The sequence below is a fragment of the Pristis pectinata genome, chromosome 6 (genome assembly GCF_009764475.1).
Source record: "Pristis pectinata isolate sPriPec2 chromosome 6, sPriPec2.1.pri, whole genome shotgun sequence".
Classification (NCBI taxonomy): Eukaryota; Metazoa; Chordata; class Chondrichthyes; order Rhinopristiformes; family Pristidae; genus Pristis; species Pristis pectinata.
In genome coordinates, this window is record NC_067410.1 from 41,762,986 (window position 1) to 41,776,229 (window position 13,244).

Here is a 13,244-nt window from a genome sequence, read left to right on the forward strand (position 1 = left end):
GCACTAACAACTCCACTTCATCACCATCTCCCAATCCTCTGCTGTCTGTAAATGATCAGACTTCTGGCTGGATGAGCAACTATCTGAAAATGAACCAAACTGTTTGCAATCCAGGTGTCCTGTTTCATTCTGGAATTGGCTATGGACGACATCCTATTCATCACTTAAGACCTATTTCCATTACATCGTCTGACTCAGATCATCTATTGCTGAAGACTTCATCCTCTCCTTTACTTATTGACTTATTATAACACAAAAGGAGGTCACTTGGCTCATCAGATTCATGCCAGCTCCTAGCAGAGCCTTCCCATCGGTCCCATTCCTTATTTCCCTGTAGATCTGTAACTTATTCCCTCTCACGTCCACTTTTTGATTCTTTTGCCACTCGCCTACACTAAGAAGAAATTCCTTGTAGAAATTAACCACACTGGCAGCTCTCCAAGTCAAGATCAAAGCAGGTCCCTGGAGCTGTGAGGCAGCAGCACTAACCACCATGTCACGCAGTGTTGCCTGTAGCCTTTATTCCAGTGGATTATGGTTCAGTCTTTGTCATTCTGTGCCAGAAACTTGAGGACAATCTGATGTCCATCATCTGTCCTTGCTCACACAAAGTATGTCAATTTTATCAGATCCTGGTTAAACAAATCCTCAATTCTAAAAGTCTATTATCAAATTTTTCCATGATCTAATTGTGTAATCTCCTTTTAGCTATCTGAAGTCCTCCAATTCTGACCTCCTGGTCATCCCCAGGTGTAATCATTCATGTGTTTTCAGCTGCCAAGGCCCTAAGCTCTGGAATTCCCTTCCACTTTCTTTAGTTTTAAGGTGCTTCTTGCAACAGTATCTTTGACCAAACTCGTGGTCCTCTGGCTTAAATTTTCCTTTCGTGGCACAAGGTCAGATGGTGCTTGATGATACTCCTGTGATGTATCATGTATCACTGTGCCACATCATTTCATGTTTATAATGATAGTTGTGGTCATTTTGAGCGTCTTGCGTTGCTGTATGGCAGAAGACTTGGAATAAGATAACTGCTCTATAAAGAAAGGAACTCATCCTCGTAAGCAATTAAGTATGTGATTATTTTTTTCCCTCTTAGGTTATTGTGGTACCCTGATGACAACCATGCACTCTCTAAAGTTGACACAGAAGCTGATGTGTTCATGAATGTTGCTATGTGGTTTAACTTCGCACTGAATAGACTGCAACAGCTTGAGACAATCGAACATATTGAAGCCAGTCCTACCAAAGTCTAATCTAACTTTAGTTAAAAGTAGCTGAACTGCAGCTAATCTTAGTTGATGATCTGATAGTATCCGCAGTGTATTTCCTCTTAGTCCCACTGAAGAGCTGTACATTGATCTTACTCGTTCACGTATCATTGCCTCAGTAGTATCTTTTCTGTAAATTAATAGTTGTTCTAATATCTCACACAAAGGTTTAAGTGGATAATCTAAGATGACAATTCTGAGTGAACCAGGGAGAATGCAATATTATTGGAGGTTGTCTGTCTTGGTTAAGATATTAAATAGAAATATCTCTGCTTATTTAAATCCATGGAGTCTATCACTCAGGAGTTTTTTGAAGATTCTCAAGGAGTGTCACGGGCAAGGTTCGTCCTTCATCCCTGACCACTCCAACGAACAGTCTGCTCGTTTGCTATTTGTGGTACCTGGATATAGAACGAATGCTATATTGAAATCTAATTTATTGAAGGTGAAATACTTTGGGATATCATGATAATATAAAAGATGATGTTCTTTCTTTCTTTGTGGCTTTATAAATCTTCAATATTCAAATATGTAGATCTTGCTGGATTTAGTCTATCCTTATGTTTACCTTCATGTTCCACCTGGGAGAAATGAAAGATGGTAGAGCTGTTGCTTCAAAGCTTCAGTGACCTGATCTCAACCCTAAACTCTGGTGCTGCCTGTGTGGAGATTGCATGTTTTCCTTGCACCTTGCTACCTCCAGGTGCTTGAGTTTTCACCTATATCCTTTGGATGTGCAATTTGGTAGGTTAACTGGCAACTGTAAATTGTCCCTACTGTGTAGCTGAGTTGGAGAATCTGGGGGGAATCAATGAGAATGTGGGGAAAATAGAATGGAATTATAAATGGATGCTTGATGACCATCCTGGATTTAGTGGGCCTGTTTCAATGCTGTATAGCTCTATGGTTAAATGAATTTCAAAGCAACACAAATGTTGAATGCAATGTGCTGTCCAAGAAGCCATGTAATTTACCAAATTATAATCCAGATTAAGTTATAGAATGAAAAATCTTTTTTTGCTGATAGAACTTCAAATGCATCTCTTATGTACTACAGGAACATGTTCTGATACTGAAGATTTAGTCCATAATTGGGTTGAGACAAAGAAAACTTTAACCTGTGTTATAATTGACATCTATATCCAAAATTTCAACTCCTAAAAAGGTGATTCTCTCCTCTACTAGAATGTAAAGCATTCTTTGTTTTCCCAATTGTGATTATTCTTCTGTGTGGAGGACATAAATCTATGAATGATGATAAAATCAGACTTTATTTTGATGCATGCACTTTAATTTTTAAATATAATGACTAATATTATGAGTTGGATTCAACAAATATTCAGATTTAGAGTTTTATAGTGACTGTGCCAGGTCCATCTCCTTGACAATCTTGGCGTTGATGATTTTGTTCCAGTCAACTGTCGTGTGTGTAAATGGTAACTGGCGCCGGAGACCTTTCAGCAAACAATCTAGCTTTTGGTAATTTTCCATCAGAGCAAGCTGAAGGGAGAGAGAAAATAAGAAGCTATTCTTTGTCTGCTCATAATAGAGATTATTGAACTTTCTATCATACAAGCACTCAAGCTTTGAGACAAACAAAATTATTTTCTCAACCATCACATGATTTGATAATAAAATTAAAGCTTCATGTGGATATTGGAAGCCTCAATTTTATTGAAGATTTTAATGTTCCTCTTCCTATCATTTGGTTAAGAATATCATATGTGAAGAGACATTGCCTTTTTTTTGGCTTTCTTAATACATTTTGGGGCTTAAGGTGCTGGTTTCACGAAAAAGACCTGCATTCTCATTTGTGGAGGAGATGATCTATACATTGTTCTAGAAACAGTGCCAAATACAAATTTCCACTTGTCTTTCCACAACTTATGCCCTGTTAGAAAATGAAAAATAGTTTTATAATGGTCCTTTTTTAATTTAAAAAAGAAAATCTTCTGACCTTTTTAGGACATCTACTAATGAATAAAGTTAGCAAATTAGCTTAAACTGTTCATTGTTGGGGCACTAGAATTAAGAAAAAAAAGTGTGTGAAAATGCTGCATATGTGGTCAGAATCTGAAATACAGATAGATTTATGGGTAACCCATGCCCTAATATTTGTCTTTGCAGATGCTATGTTTTTTCCAAAAAATTTTTTAAGTGTGGCCAACACAGGCAAGATGAGTTTGTCTTGCCCGTTCACAATTGCTTTGACATGGTGATGGGCCTCCTATTTGAATTGCTACATTTGAACAGAAAGGGTGCATTACCACAGGTAACAGAGCAGGTGAATGAGTGGTTAAGAAGGCACATGGAATAATTCTCCTTTCTGACAAAGAGCAGGAAGCTCATGCTGGAAGTGCATGAAACCCTGGTTTGGAACACAGCTAGAGGACATGTCAAGTTCAGGTCATCACATTACAGGAAGGATTTACAATGGTGTTGGCAAGGCTGATGAAGATGAAATATGAGGAATCATTAGATGTGTTGAGGTTTGTTTTCTTCAGAATAGAGAAGATGGAGGGGATATTTAATTGAGGTGCAGGTAATTATGAGAGGCCTAGATGGGATGAATCAGATGTGGAATTTTCTATGGCATAGAGACAAATAACTAATGGACATCAATTTAAGGTAACATGTAGAATTAGAGTGGAGATGAGAATTTTGACCCAAGGAGTGATGGGCTAAGGAACTCATTGTTTGATAGGATGGTAAAGGCAAAGACTGTCATCCGATTTTTTAAAAAAAAGCTGATGAAGCATTTACTGTGTTGTAATCTAAAAGTTTGTGGGGCAAGAGTTGGGAAATGGGATTCATCTGAAAAGTTTTTATTGTTACAATGAGCTTGATGGTCTGAAAGGCCTCCCTTTCCATTATGTTCTGTATGTGGGAGAAGCTACATGTACAGTGCATTCGATGTGGAATTCCAGTATTTTGACAACATGATGAAGGAATGGCATTTTATATCCAAGTCTAGATGGTGTGTGCCTTGAAGATGAACACATGTGTACTGAATATATACGTATATTTGAGCGGCTAGGTGACTATGATTATGATATCTCCCTTGGAAACTAATGAAAACATTCAGGGTCGCAAGCAAAAATCCCACTTGATTGGAGGGGTGCTAATACCCGTGGAGCTGTATTCCAGCAGGAATCACTGTCCTTGAATGCAGGAGTGAACATACACTTGCTCTGTAGCTATTGATTTGCTTCGTTGGAAGACAAAACTTGTGCTTGCTGTGCAGCCATTGCATTTTAAATCTTGCATCTTTTTCAATGCATTGATTAAATTCTGCACACATGTTCTAGCTTTACAGAATATGGCATACTGCATGATTGAACTTTTTATTATAATAAATTGCCAAACAATTTATTACCTAGTGCAGACTGTAATTCAGACCATGGATAGGCTGGCTGAAGGCAGCAATCTATTAACATCACCACTGTGGGTCTGTCTCCATAACTGGCAGTAAGTCCATGTTATAAATGTTAAATGTCTGATGTTATTTTTTAAAAAAACTGCAATACAATAGGCATGGGTTTAATGGCAAGGTCATTGGGAAAGTGCATGATTGAATGCAAAGTCTGTTTTGTTAACCCCACGTGCCCTATAAACACGCAGAATCATTTCCTTTGAGGTTGTGACTAACCATACTTGAAAGAAAAGGGCCATTAAGAGTATAAATTCTGATAGCGTATTGATAAAAGATGCTTCTGATCCCAATAAAATAGGAGAGCAAGGGCCACAGTAATTGGCAATAAGTCTGTCACCCTGTTCTTCATTATTATGGGATTCAATCCATCTGGGTCATCGAAAGGAAGTGCTTTTACTTGATGAATCTAAGTCAACATAACAAACATACCATACTAAAGAAAATTTGGGATGAAAATAATAGAGATAATTTTTGGTAAACAACAGTTGGAGGACAAGATGTGAATACTTTTAGGGTGCAGACTTGGTTTATTTCTACCACACTTACTGACTACAAAGACCACCCATAAACAAACTCTAGCCCAGAACTACCTGGAATTCAGCATCAGCATTCTCAATAACTTTCACAAACTCTGCAGCTCCTTCACATTCATTCTGGTGGACGAAAGAGAGATTAGAGTTGGAAATTTAATCAGCCACTCAACGTTCAAAGACTGTACATTACTTGAGAGAATGTGGTCACTCTTATCAGTATGTTGACTTTGTGCTGCTCAAGCCAGAGATTGACAGATTTTTAGATGTTCTGGGAATCGAGGGATAAGGGGTAGTGCAGAAAATTGATGCAACGTTAAATGATCCGCCATAATAATATCAAATGGTGGAGCAGATGCTGCTTCTCTTCCCTCCCAGTTCTTTGCTTCCTATTTGGTTGAAGTTGGTGGATAACTGTGGTCTTGGAGTGATAGTTGCATTAAAGATTATGAGCCCACAGAGGACCACTTCCATCACTACAGGTTGGTTTACACTCCTCTTCCACCCTTTAGACTCTCTCCAAGTGGACAAGATGAGATTAAATTTTGGAAATTTTTTTATCTTTACATAGAGGGTTATGAGGTAGCACAGTACAGTCCCAAAGTTAATGAAACAGTGACCATATCAATATTTAGGAATTGATCACAGAGGTGTTTCAAGGAAAGGGATGTAAGGGCAACATGGAAATAAGATAGGATAATGACAAATACTGATGCTCAAGGTAAGCTTCTGAGTGGACCATTTAGTGTGTATTTCCTGACCCATTCACCTTCTCACTATCCATTCTCTGTGCCATCCTAAACATTCACTCCTGTCATAATCCTCCATCTTCCCATTTGAACAGCACACTGAAGTTTTGTACCTTCCACTCTCCATTGTTCTGCTGTCACTCATCACGTGTTTGATTCCAACATGATCATATTTCAAGGACCTTGCAGCTGAATTTGTTTCAACAGGGAATACTACTATTTTTAATTGATTGGTTTAAGGTCCGACTGTGTGAGTTGGGGTTTGTATTTAATTGAATACATGCAGATCCCTTACTGATGCACAGACCAGCAAACATGTACACAGATTTGTGTTATTTTCCTTACATTCAGTGAAAGCTGCTGATTCATTTCAGTACTGGTGGTCAAATTAATGCTACCCTCCTCAAAGTAATGAGCCTGAGGGTGGAAAATCAAAGAAAAAATTAATATGACAATGTAAAATGGTAACCTTACCCATGCCATCCCCACTAAGCTTCTTTGTACACTTACTTCATCTGAAGAGCTGTTGGGTAACCTATTGCTGGATATGAATGAATGCAACAGTCAAATGATAACCTCAAGGCAAGCAAGAGTGTGTGAGGATGATTCATCAATTGATTTAATCATTTTGTTAATGGAGGATTCAGCCCATCAGTACAATGAGGAATGACACAGCAGAATGGGAAACCATTCCTGTATTCTTGCACTGTCACACTGAAATGCCTCATACAAAACTGTAATCACCCAAATTATCACAAGAAAAAAAATCATAATTCAGAAGAGAGAGAATAAAGCTTCGTCATCATGAGCTGGATTTTCAAAACTTGAGACATGGATTTGGAAATCATTGTCTGATAGTATGGAAACTCCCTAATAGATATTTTACTGGATGCTTTCCCTTAATGTAAAGAATATACAATCTAAATCAAATAGCTTGGATTTGGTAGCCTATCAATTGGAGTCTTAGAAATACACTGCAGTTCATTGAAGCAACTAAATGAAAAAAAATGCATGAAAGTTGCTTTGTTCTAAAGTGATGGTTTAAAATCCCATTAATTTCCTTGTAATAATTCTTCTACTACTTGGAATTAATAACAAACTAGTGATATTTTGTTACATAGAAAATTAAGTTGTATGTATCTGGCAGCATTCTACAAATATTGGTTCCAATCATAGAAAAAAATTATTTTACTATTGTTAAGGTATTAAACGAGAATAAAAGTAGGAACAATTTTTGATATAAATTATAGATTGAATGGATGGCAGATTAACTGTATTTGCATAAATGCCTCATTATGTGCATTGAGCTTTCTGCAGCTGCCCCTCCAAAGTTTGAAAAATACCATGTTCAATAGAGTCTAGTTTTATTGCATTTTGCAAGTTGTCAGTTGTGTGAACCATTGTAAGATGTTGGTGGTTACAATAAAAGCAACTGGTGTGAAATGTACATGCCTGTTAAAAATCCAATTTTAATTAATAATGTTACTGCAGGACAATAGTTTTCCTTTGAATCTGTGAACTGATTCTATTAATTGGTTAGGAAGGGGGTTCCACATGAATATTAGTCCAAGAAAACTGAATGCACAGTGTCCCCCAAATGGTATTGTTGATTGTCCACTGCTGTGCTTTTACTTACCTGCACCTTAATTGTTCCAGTAACTTCAGCTTGAGGTGCGCAGTGCACAAGTTTCCATTCAGATTTCCAGAACCCATTCCTAAATTGGTAACAGAATTATTATTATTAGTAAGGATGTGCTCTCGTGGGAAGTAAATGTATATGCAAGGTGCTGTCCAACAGCCATTTTGAGTATACTCCTTCCGTGAAGCATGCTAGAGTAGACACTGTCTGCTTAATGAGAGACATAACAGTTTAGAATGCAAGAATTGGAAAAAAAGTAGTTGGTGGAAGGGAGTTTGAACTCTGCATATAATTCAATTTTAATTTAGTTCTTAATCTTATTAAGAGAGTATGTATTAACCCTTTAAAATTTTGTAATGAGTCCATCATACCCCATAATACTGATGCTTTCTGATCCGATAAGGAGCTATAATTTATAGACATGCACCAATCTGAAATCAACCTCTAACCTCCAGATATGCAATGTCAATATTCAATGTCTATTTTGTTTCCAATGGATTTTGCACACAAGGTCAGGGGATCCAATTAGTAAGCACCATGCCATAGAGATTCAGTGTAGAATGTTTTATGTGTTTGATCATAAGTGGGATATGGGTGGAATCTTCAATTAGTGAAAATAATGCAAGATTTAAATCATGAGAAACCCACAACAGAGGGATGGGGAATTTTTTGGGAAGGATTAAAAACTCTTCAGGGCTTGTGAAGGACAGGAGGGTGAGCATTTTAATGGGTAGTCCAGCATTCTAAATAGGAATAAAAACTGCACTGATAATATCGACACTGCCTTGAAAAAAGAAGAGAGGTAACATTTGCTATCTGATTCTGTTTTGCATTGTGCTAGTGGTTGCCCCTGGGTCATTAAGGTCTTTGTTCCACCTTCATAATTTGAACTGGAAGAAAAAGAAGTCACTTCATGTGACCCAGTGTATTTTCCATTTCAATGGAACATTCAGATTGACAATGATAAAATCTATTCCTTGTGACCAATCCTGAAACATAATAGCAAGATTTTTCAGGATAATTATTGTTTGCATATTTGCACAAAAATTTCCAAGAACCATTATTTCTACTCTAGCTAAAGGCAAGGCATGACTGTTCCCATGATGTAGTCCCCAATGGCCTGCCTTGTTAAACTCCACAACGTTCCAAGAATATGCATTTCTCACCCTATGTGCTGCTCCTTAACACCAACATTTACAAAGAGTGTTAGTTTCTACATGTACACTAATGGCACCCAGTTCTTCCTCACCTCCATCTTTGCTGAACCATAGCTCTAAGTTGGCAACCTGCTTGTCTGACATCAGAAATTTCTTCCAACTAAATATTGGGAAGAACAAAGCCATTATCCCCGTTATAAATTATATAAACCTGAATCAGAGTATTTGCAACCTTGGTGTTATATTTGACCATGAGGTGAGTTTTGGACATAGCTGCCCCATCAGTAAGTCTGCCACTTCTGACTCCATCATGTCATCTGACTCTACCTCTGCCTCTGCTTCAGCTTATCAGTAGCTGAAGCCTTCATCTGTGCCTTTATTATTCTTTGGATATGACTATCCCAACACAATCCTGTCTGATTTCCTCTGTACTATTATCAGTTTCCAAACTCAAAAGTCTGTGTCTTAATTTGCAATATCCTGTTCACCCAACCTTTTACGCTGGCTCCCCTCAAAGCTAAGCTTCAATTTTAAGGCTCTCGTCTTGTTTTCAAATCCCTCTACGGTATCTTTGCGACCTCCTCTAGCTTCCACAGGGAGGTATCTGTGCATCTGAAAACTTGGTTTCTCGATTATCTCCAAATTTGATAGCTCCAACACCGGCAGCCATGTCTTCAGCTGCCAAGACCCCATGCTTTGGAATTCTCTCCCCAAAACTGATTGTCCCTGTAACTTTGTTTCCTCCATTTAGATATTGCCAGATATTCCTTGGCCAAAGATTTGGCCAGCATCTCTAATACTTCTTTATATGGCTCAGTACTAATTTTGCATTTCTAATGCTCTGTGAAGGGTTTTAGAACATTCTACCACTTCAACAGCAGTAACTAAATGTGTTGTAATAATCCTTTGGTGCTGGTGATCTCCCAACTCTTTGCCAGAATGGCCTTTGTTGGATGTCACCACTGTGCGGTTAACATAGAGTCATAGAGAGATACAGCACAGAAACAGGCCCTTCAGTGCATAGAGTCCACACCAGCCATAAAATACTCATTTTTACACTAATCCCAACCTAACCCATTTTATTCTCTTGACATTCCCCTTAACTTCCCCACCAGGTTCTACCACTCAGCTATGCACTGGGTGCAATTAACAACTGCTAATTAACTTACCAATCTGCCCATTTTAATTTTGGGATATGAATGAAAACCAGAGTACCTGGAGAAAACACAAAGTCACAAGGAAAATGTGCAATTTCCACTCATACAGCACCGGAGGTCAGGATTGAACCCACATCACTGGAGTTGTGAGGTAGTAGCTCTACCAGTTTACCAATCTGAGCATTGATGCCTTATGAGGTGGGGCAGTCCTTAGACTCTCACAATTTGGGGTCATATATGAGTTGGACGCATTATCAGAAGGAAATTGGCTCCTGTGCAAACATGCACTAATGCCTCAAGAAGTGGAGGAAAGGTTTAATTAGTTCTATATCAGGATTGTTTTGAAGGCTTTTATGTTAAGTGGATCACACAGAATTGAAAGGAATTAAGCACACTGCGGCAACAATAAATGTAACTTACCAGAACTCGTTCCGTTGAAAATTATGAGATTCAATGCAGGCAGTGATGATTTTTTGGTCCCTATAAGTCTTCCCATACACCTATCAAAAAAAAGATTCCGCTTAAATTCTTCCAGCAGGCACAAGTTGAAGAGGTTTCTAGGGTAGACCTTTTCTATTCCATCCTTGTATGCACACAAGGATGGAATAGAAAAGCTCTTCTTCAAGCCTCAGCTCATCCTCGAACCATATAAATCAGTAAGATCCCTTGCTTAAATTACATTGAGTAAGATGACCTCAGTGAAGTGCTAACCCAACTGGCCTGGGTGCTCCTGGTCCAGACGTGGAAGATCTTGATTACCATTCATGTGTTTGATACTGGCTGGGGAGATATTGGGCTCAACGAGAGTGACTTACTCTTATACTAGCAAAGGAATAGTTTGTTAAGAAGGATGAAAATTGGTGAAGAAAAAAATTATGGGAGAAAACATACAGTGAAAAACTTAACTGCACCAGAAGATAAAATTAGAAAATAGAAATGTAAGATAGTCACCAATAAGGAATTCGGGGAGGATTTTTTTCCTAGAGAGTGGTGAGTATATGGAAGTTGCTGCCTGATGGAGAGCTTGAGGTGAAAGACATTGATGTCTTTAAGGGAAGCTGTATAAACACATAAGTGAGGAAGGACAAGAAGGTTTAGTGAAGAAAAGTTGTGTGGAGCATTAAAGCTGATGTAGACCACTTAAGCTGAATAACCTGACTGTTCTGTAAGCTCTACTTAATGCTGCAGACATAACAGTTTTGTTTTTTCTTGGAAACTTTGTGGATCATTGCTTAAGAAAGTTACAGAGGTTGTAATACAATTATTAATATTTCATAGAATTTTGTTACATAGAGTGCACTTTTGAATGCTGATCTCATGATTACTAACAAGGTTAGTACAGCTTTTATAAAGCTGAATTGATTGACGTTGGGAGATGGAAACCTAGTCATTAGTTTGTTGTAATGTATTTATTCAATATGTTAACCAGGTAGCTTGAAGTTAACCCAAGATCAGATATCTTCTTTTGGACATATACATGTGAAATAGACTCTCAGAAAAAAACAGTTGACACTAAATTTACCTCTTGATTCTTTTAGAGGGGAACAGGACAAGTATATGATAATGGGAATGAGTACTTTGTTGCATAGTGGAGGTTGTTTGGATTAGTTAATGAATGGCTCCCTCATTCTTAAATGGTCCAATAGCAATACAGCAAGATAACTTGTACTTTGGCCTTTTTGTACCTTTTCTCGTGGAAGCATTTGCTAGGTTAGGGAATTGTCTGACTCTTGGGCAGGGAGAAAGTCTGAAAATTTTGGCAATAAATGCATTCATTCAGTTGTACATAGAAGAACAGAGGGTGCAACAGAAACATTCATGCATAAAATGAGAACAGAGTTTAAAAGAAACCTGGAGTATGTAACAAAAAAACTTCTGGTACAAATCTTCCTGCAGCCACTGTTCACCATAAGGCATTGGTAGTGATCACAGGGTTTGTCCATATTCTGCCAAAGTAATGCTAACAGCAGGACCAACTGCAAGGAATTTCCTGCTGCATTCCTTGAAGTTTTCATTGCTGGTAAAGTGACATAAAAGGTACTGAGTGTTTCTTTGTGTTGGGAATAGATGACAGGTTAGCGATGAATATTTGTATCCATCTCCAGCAGGGCACTTTAAATATTGAATTGGGGAAGATTATTTTCTTGGTAAAATAAAATCTACTTATTTGCTGCCCGGTTGCAGTAATGCCACTTGTCTTTTGATGTGTTTCTCAACTGTAGAATACAATCGGAGCTTGTCTGATTCAGGAAGGGACACTAATGTCTGCATACTGCCTTTCTTTTGGTAGTACATTTTCTTGAGGCCTTATGACTCAGTTTATGAGCTGTACATCAATCGTATGGTCTTCCACCTGTCCGCCTGTCATGAAAGTAGTACCATTTCTAGAGGACACTTACAGTAACATTCCCAGCTGGATAATGCTTCTTCACATAGCTGGTGAGTGCACTTTCAATCGCTGTCCTCCAGCTCTCTATGGGATTTTCCACAATACATGGCTGGATGTCAGAAACGGTTTTGCTCAAGTGATCAAACTTAAAAGAAATCTTCTGCTTTGGATCCAGAAAGTACCCATTCCCCAAGTCACCATATTCAGTGACTAGTACCTAAAGAATAAATAGGGAATAGCGTTACTGACAAAGGTTTTCCAGAAAAGGGAACAAAGTTAGGAGAAACTCAAGATATTTATGTCCATTGCCACTAATAATGATATTTCAGCAGTAGTAATGCTAATTACTTTATGCAAGTGTTGCATTAGTGATTTGTTGATATTTTCAAGGTGCCTTAAGTTTTGTTGATATTTAAAATGGGGCTTTGTGGGGTTTTGTTGGTTTGGATTTATCCAATCATTGGCATTGTGATAGCGCTCTGACCTTGATGACAGATGCCCTGAAGGTCTAGCTATCTCCATGGCGTGGACTTTCTCTTTTCTGGTTGCTGTTAATTAGCAGTTCAACAGGGCAACTGGCAGTCAGCATCTCTGATGTCATCAAGCTGACTGAGCGACTAATCACACTGAAGAATTCTCACAGGTGGAAATCCAGGAAGTATAAAGGATAGCTTTCACCAGCATTTAAAGTATTTCCAGAGTGCAAAATTAAAATTGAAACATGCACCTGGAGTTAATGTAAAAGTTGAAATATCATGGCAGTATAGTTATGCTATTGCATCTCTCTTTTAAGAATACTCTTTCAAGATAACGTATCTAGTTCTAAGCATTTCCAGTGTTTCAGATGTGCTAATAAAGAAAAGAGGCTAAGTTTACATTGTGCTGAACAATAAATCTGCAGAATTAATCACAAATATAA

The 13,244-nt window shown here is 38.0% G+C and overlaps 2 protein-coding genes across 5 annotated transcripts in view; one reads left to right on the forward strand and one right to left on the reverse strand.

Moving 5' to 3' along the window:
- Positions 1–4,121, forward strand: part of LOC127571719 (acylamino-acid-releasing enzyme-like) — a 45,563-nt gene extending 41,442 nt beyond the window's left edge. For all 4 annotated transcript variants that reach the window (XM_052018355.1, XM_052018356.1, XM_052018357.1 and 1 more), the window contains exon 22: positions 1,100–4,121. In XM_052018355.1, coding sequence (XP_051874315.1) covers positions 1,100–1,256 — 157 coding nt within the window. In that variant the 3' untranslated portion in view covers positions 1,257–4,121. The remainder of the gene's footprint in view (positions 1–1,099) is intronic.
- Positions 4,122–7,143: 3,022 nt separating this feature from the next.
- LOC127571362 (F-actin-capping protein subunit alpha-2-like) lies at positions 7,144–12,847 on the reverse strand. The gene is made up of 4 exons (XM_052017662.1): positions 12,674–12,847; positions 12,336–12,542; positions 10,357–10,436; positions 7,144–7,698 (listed from the first exon to the last, which is right to left on the reverse strand). Exons 1-4 carry the CDS (start codon positions 12,845–12,847, stop codon positions 7,545–7,547), a joined length of 615 nt encoding a protein of 204 aa, XP_051873622.1. The 3' UTR covers positions 7,144–7,544.
- Positions 12,848–13,244: the final 397 nt, after the last annotated feature.

Excerpts from the sequence above, each read along its gene's own strand:
- LOC127571362 (XM_052017662.1), bottom strand. The coding sequence starts at position 12,847 with ATGGAGATAGCTAGACCTTCAGGGCATCTGTCATCAAGGTCAGAGCGC. Across the intron at positions 12,543-12,673 it reads TAATGCAACACTTGCATAAA|GTACTAGTCACTGAATATGG; the intron begins GTAATTAGCATT and ends TTTATTCTTTAG. Across the intron at positions 7,699-10,356 it reads TTTCAACGGAACGAGTTCTG|GAATGGGTTCTGGAAATCTG; the intron begins GTAAGTTACATT and ends TTACCAATTTAG.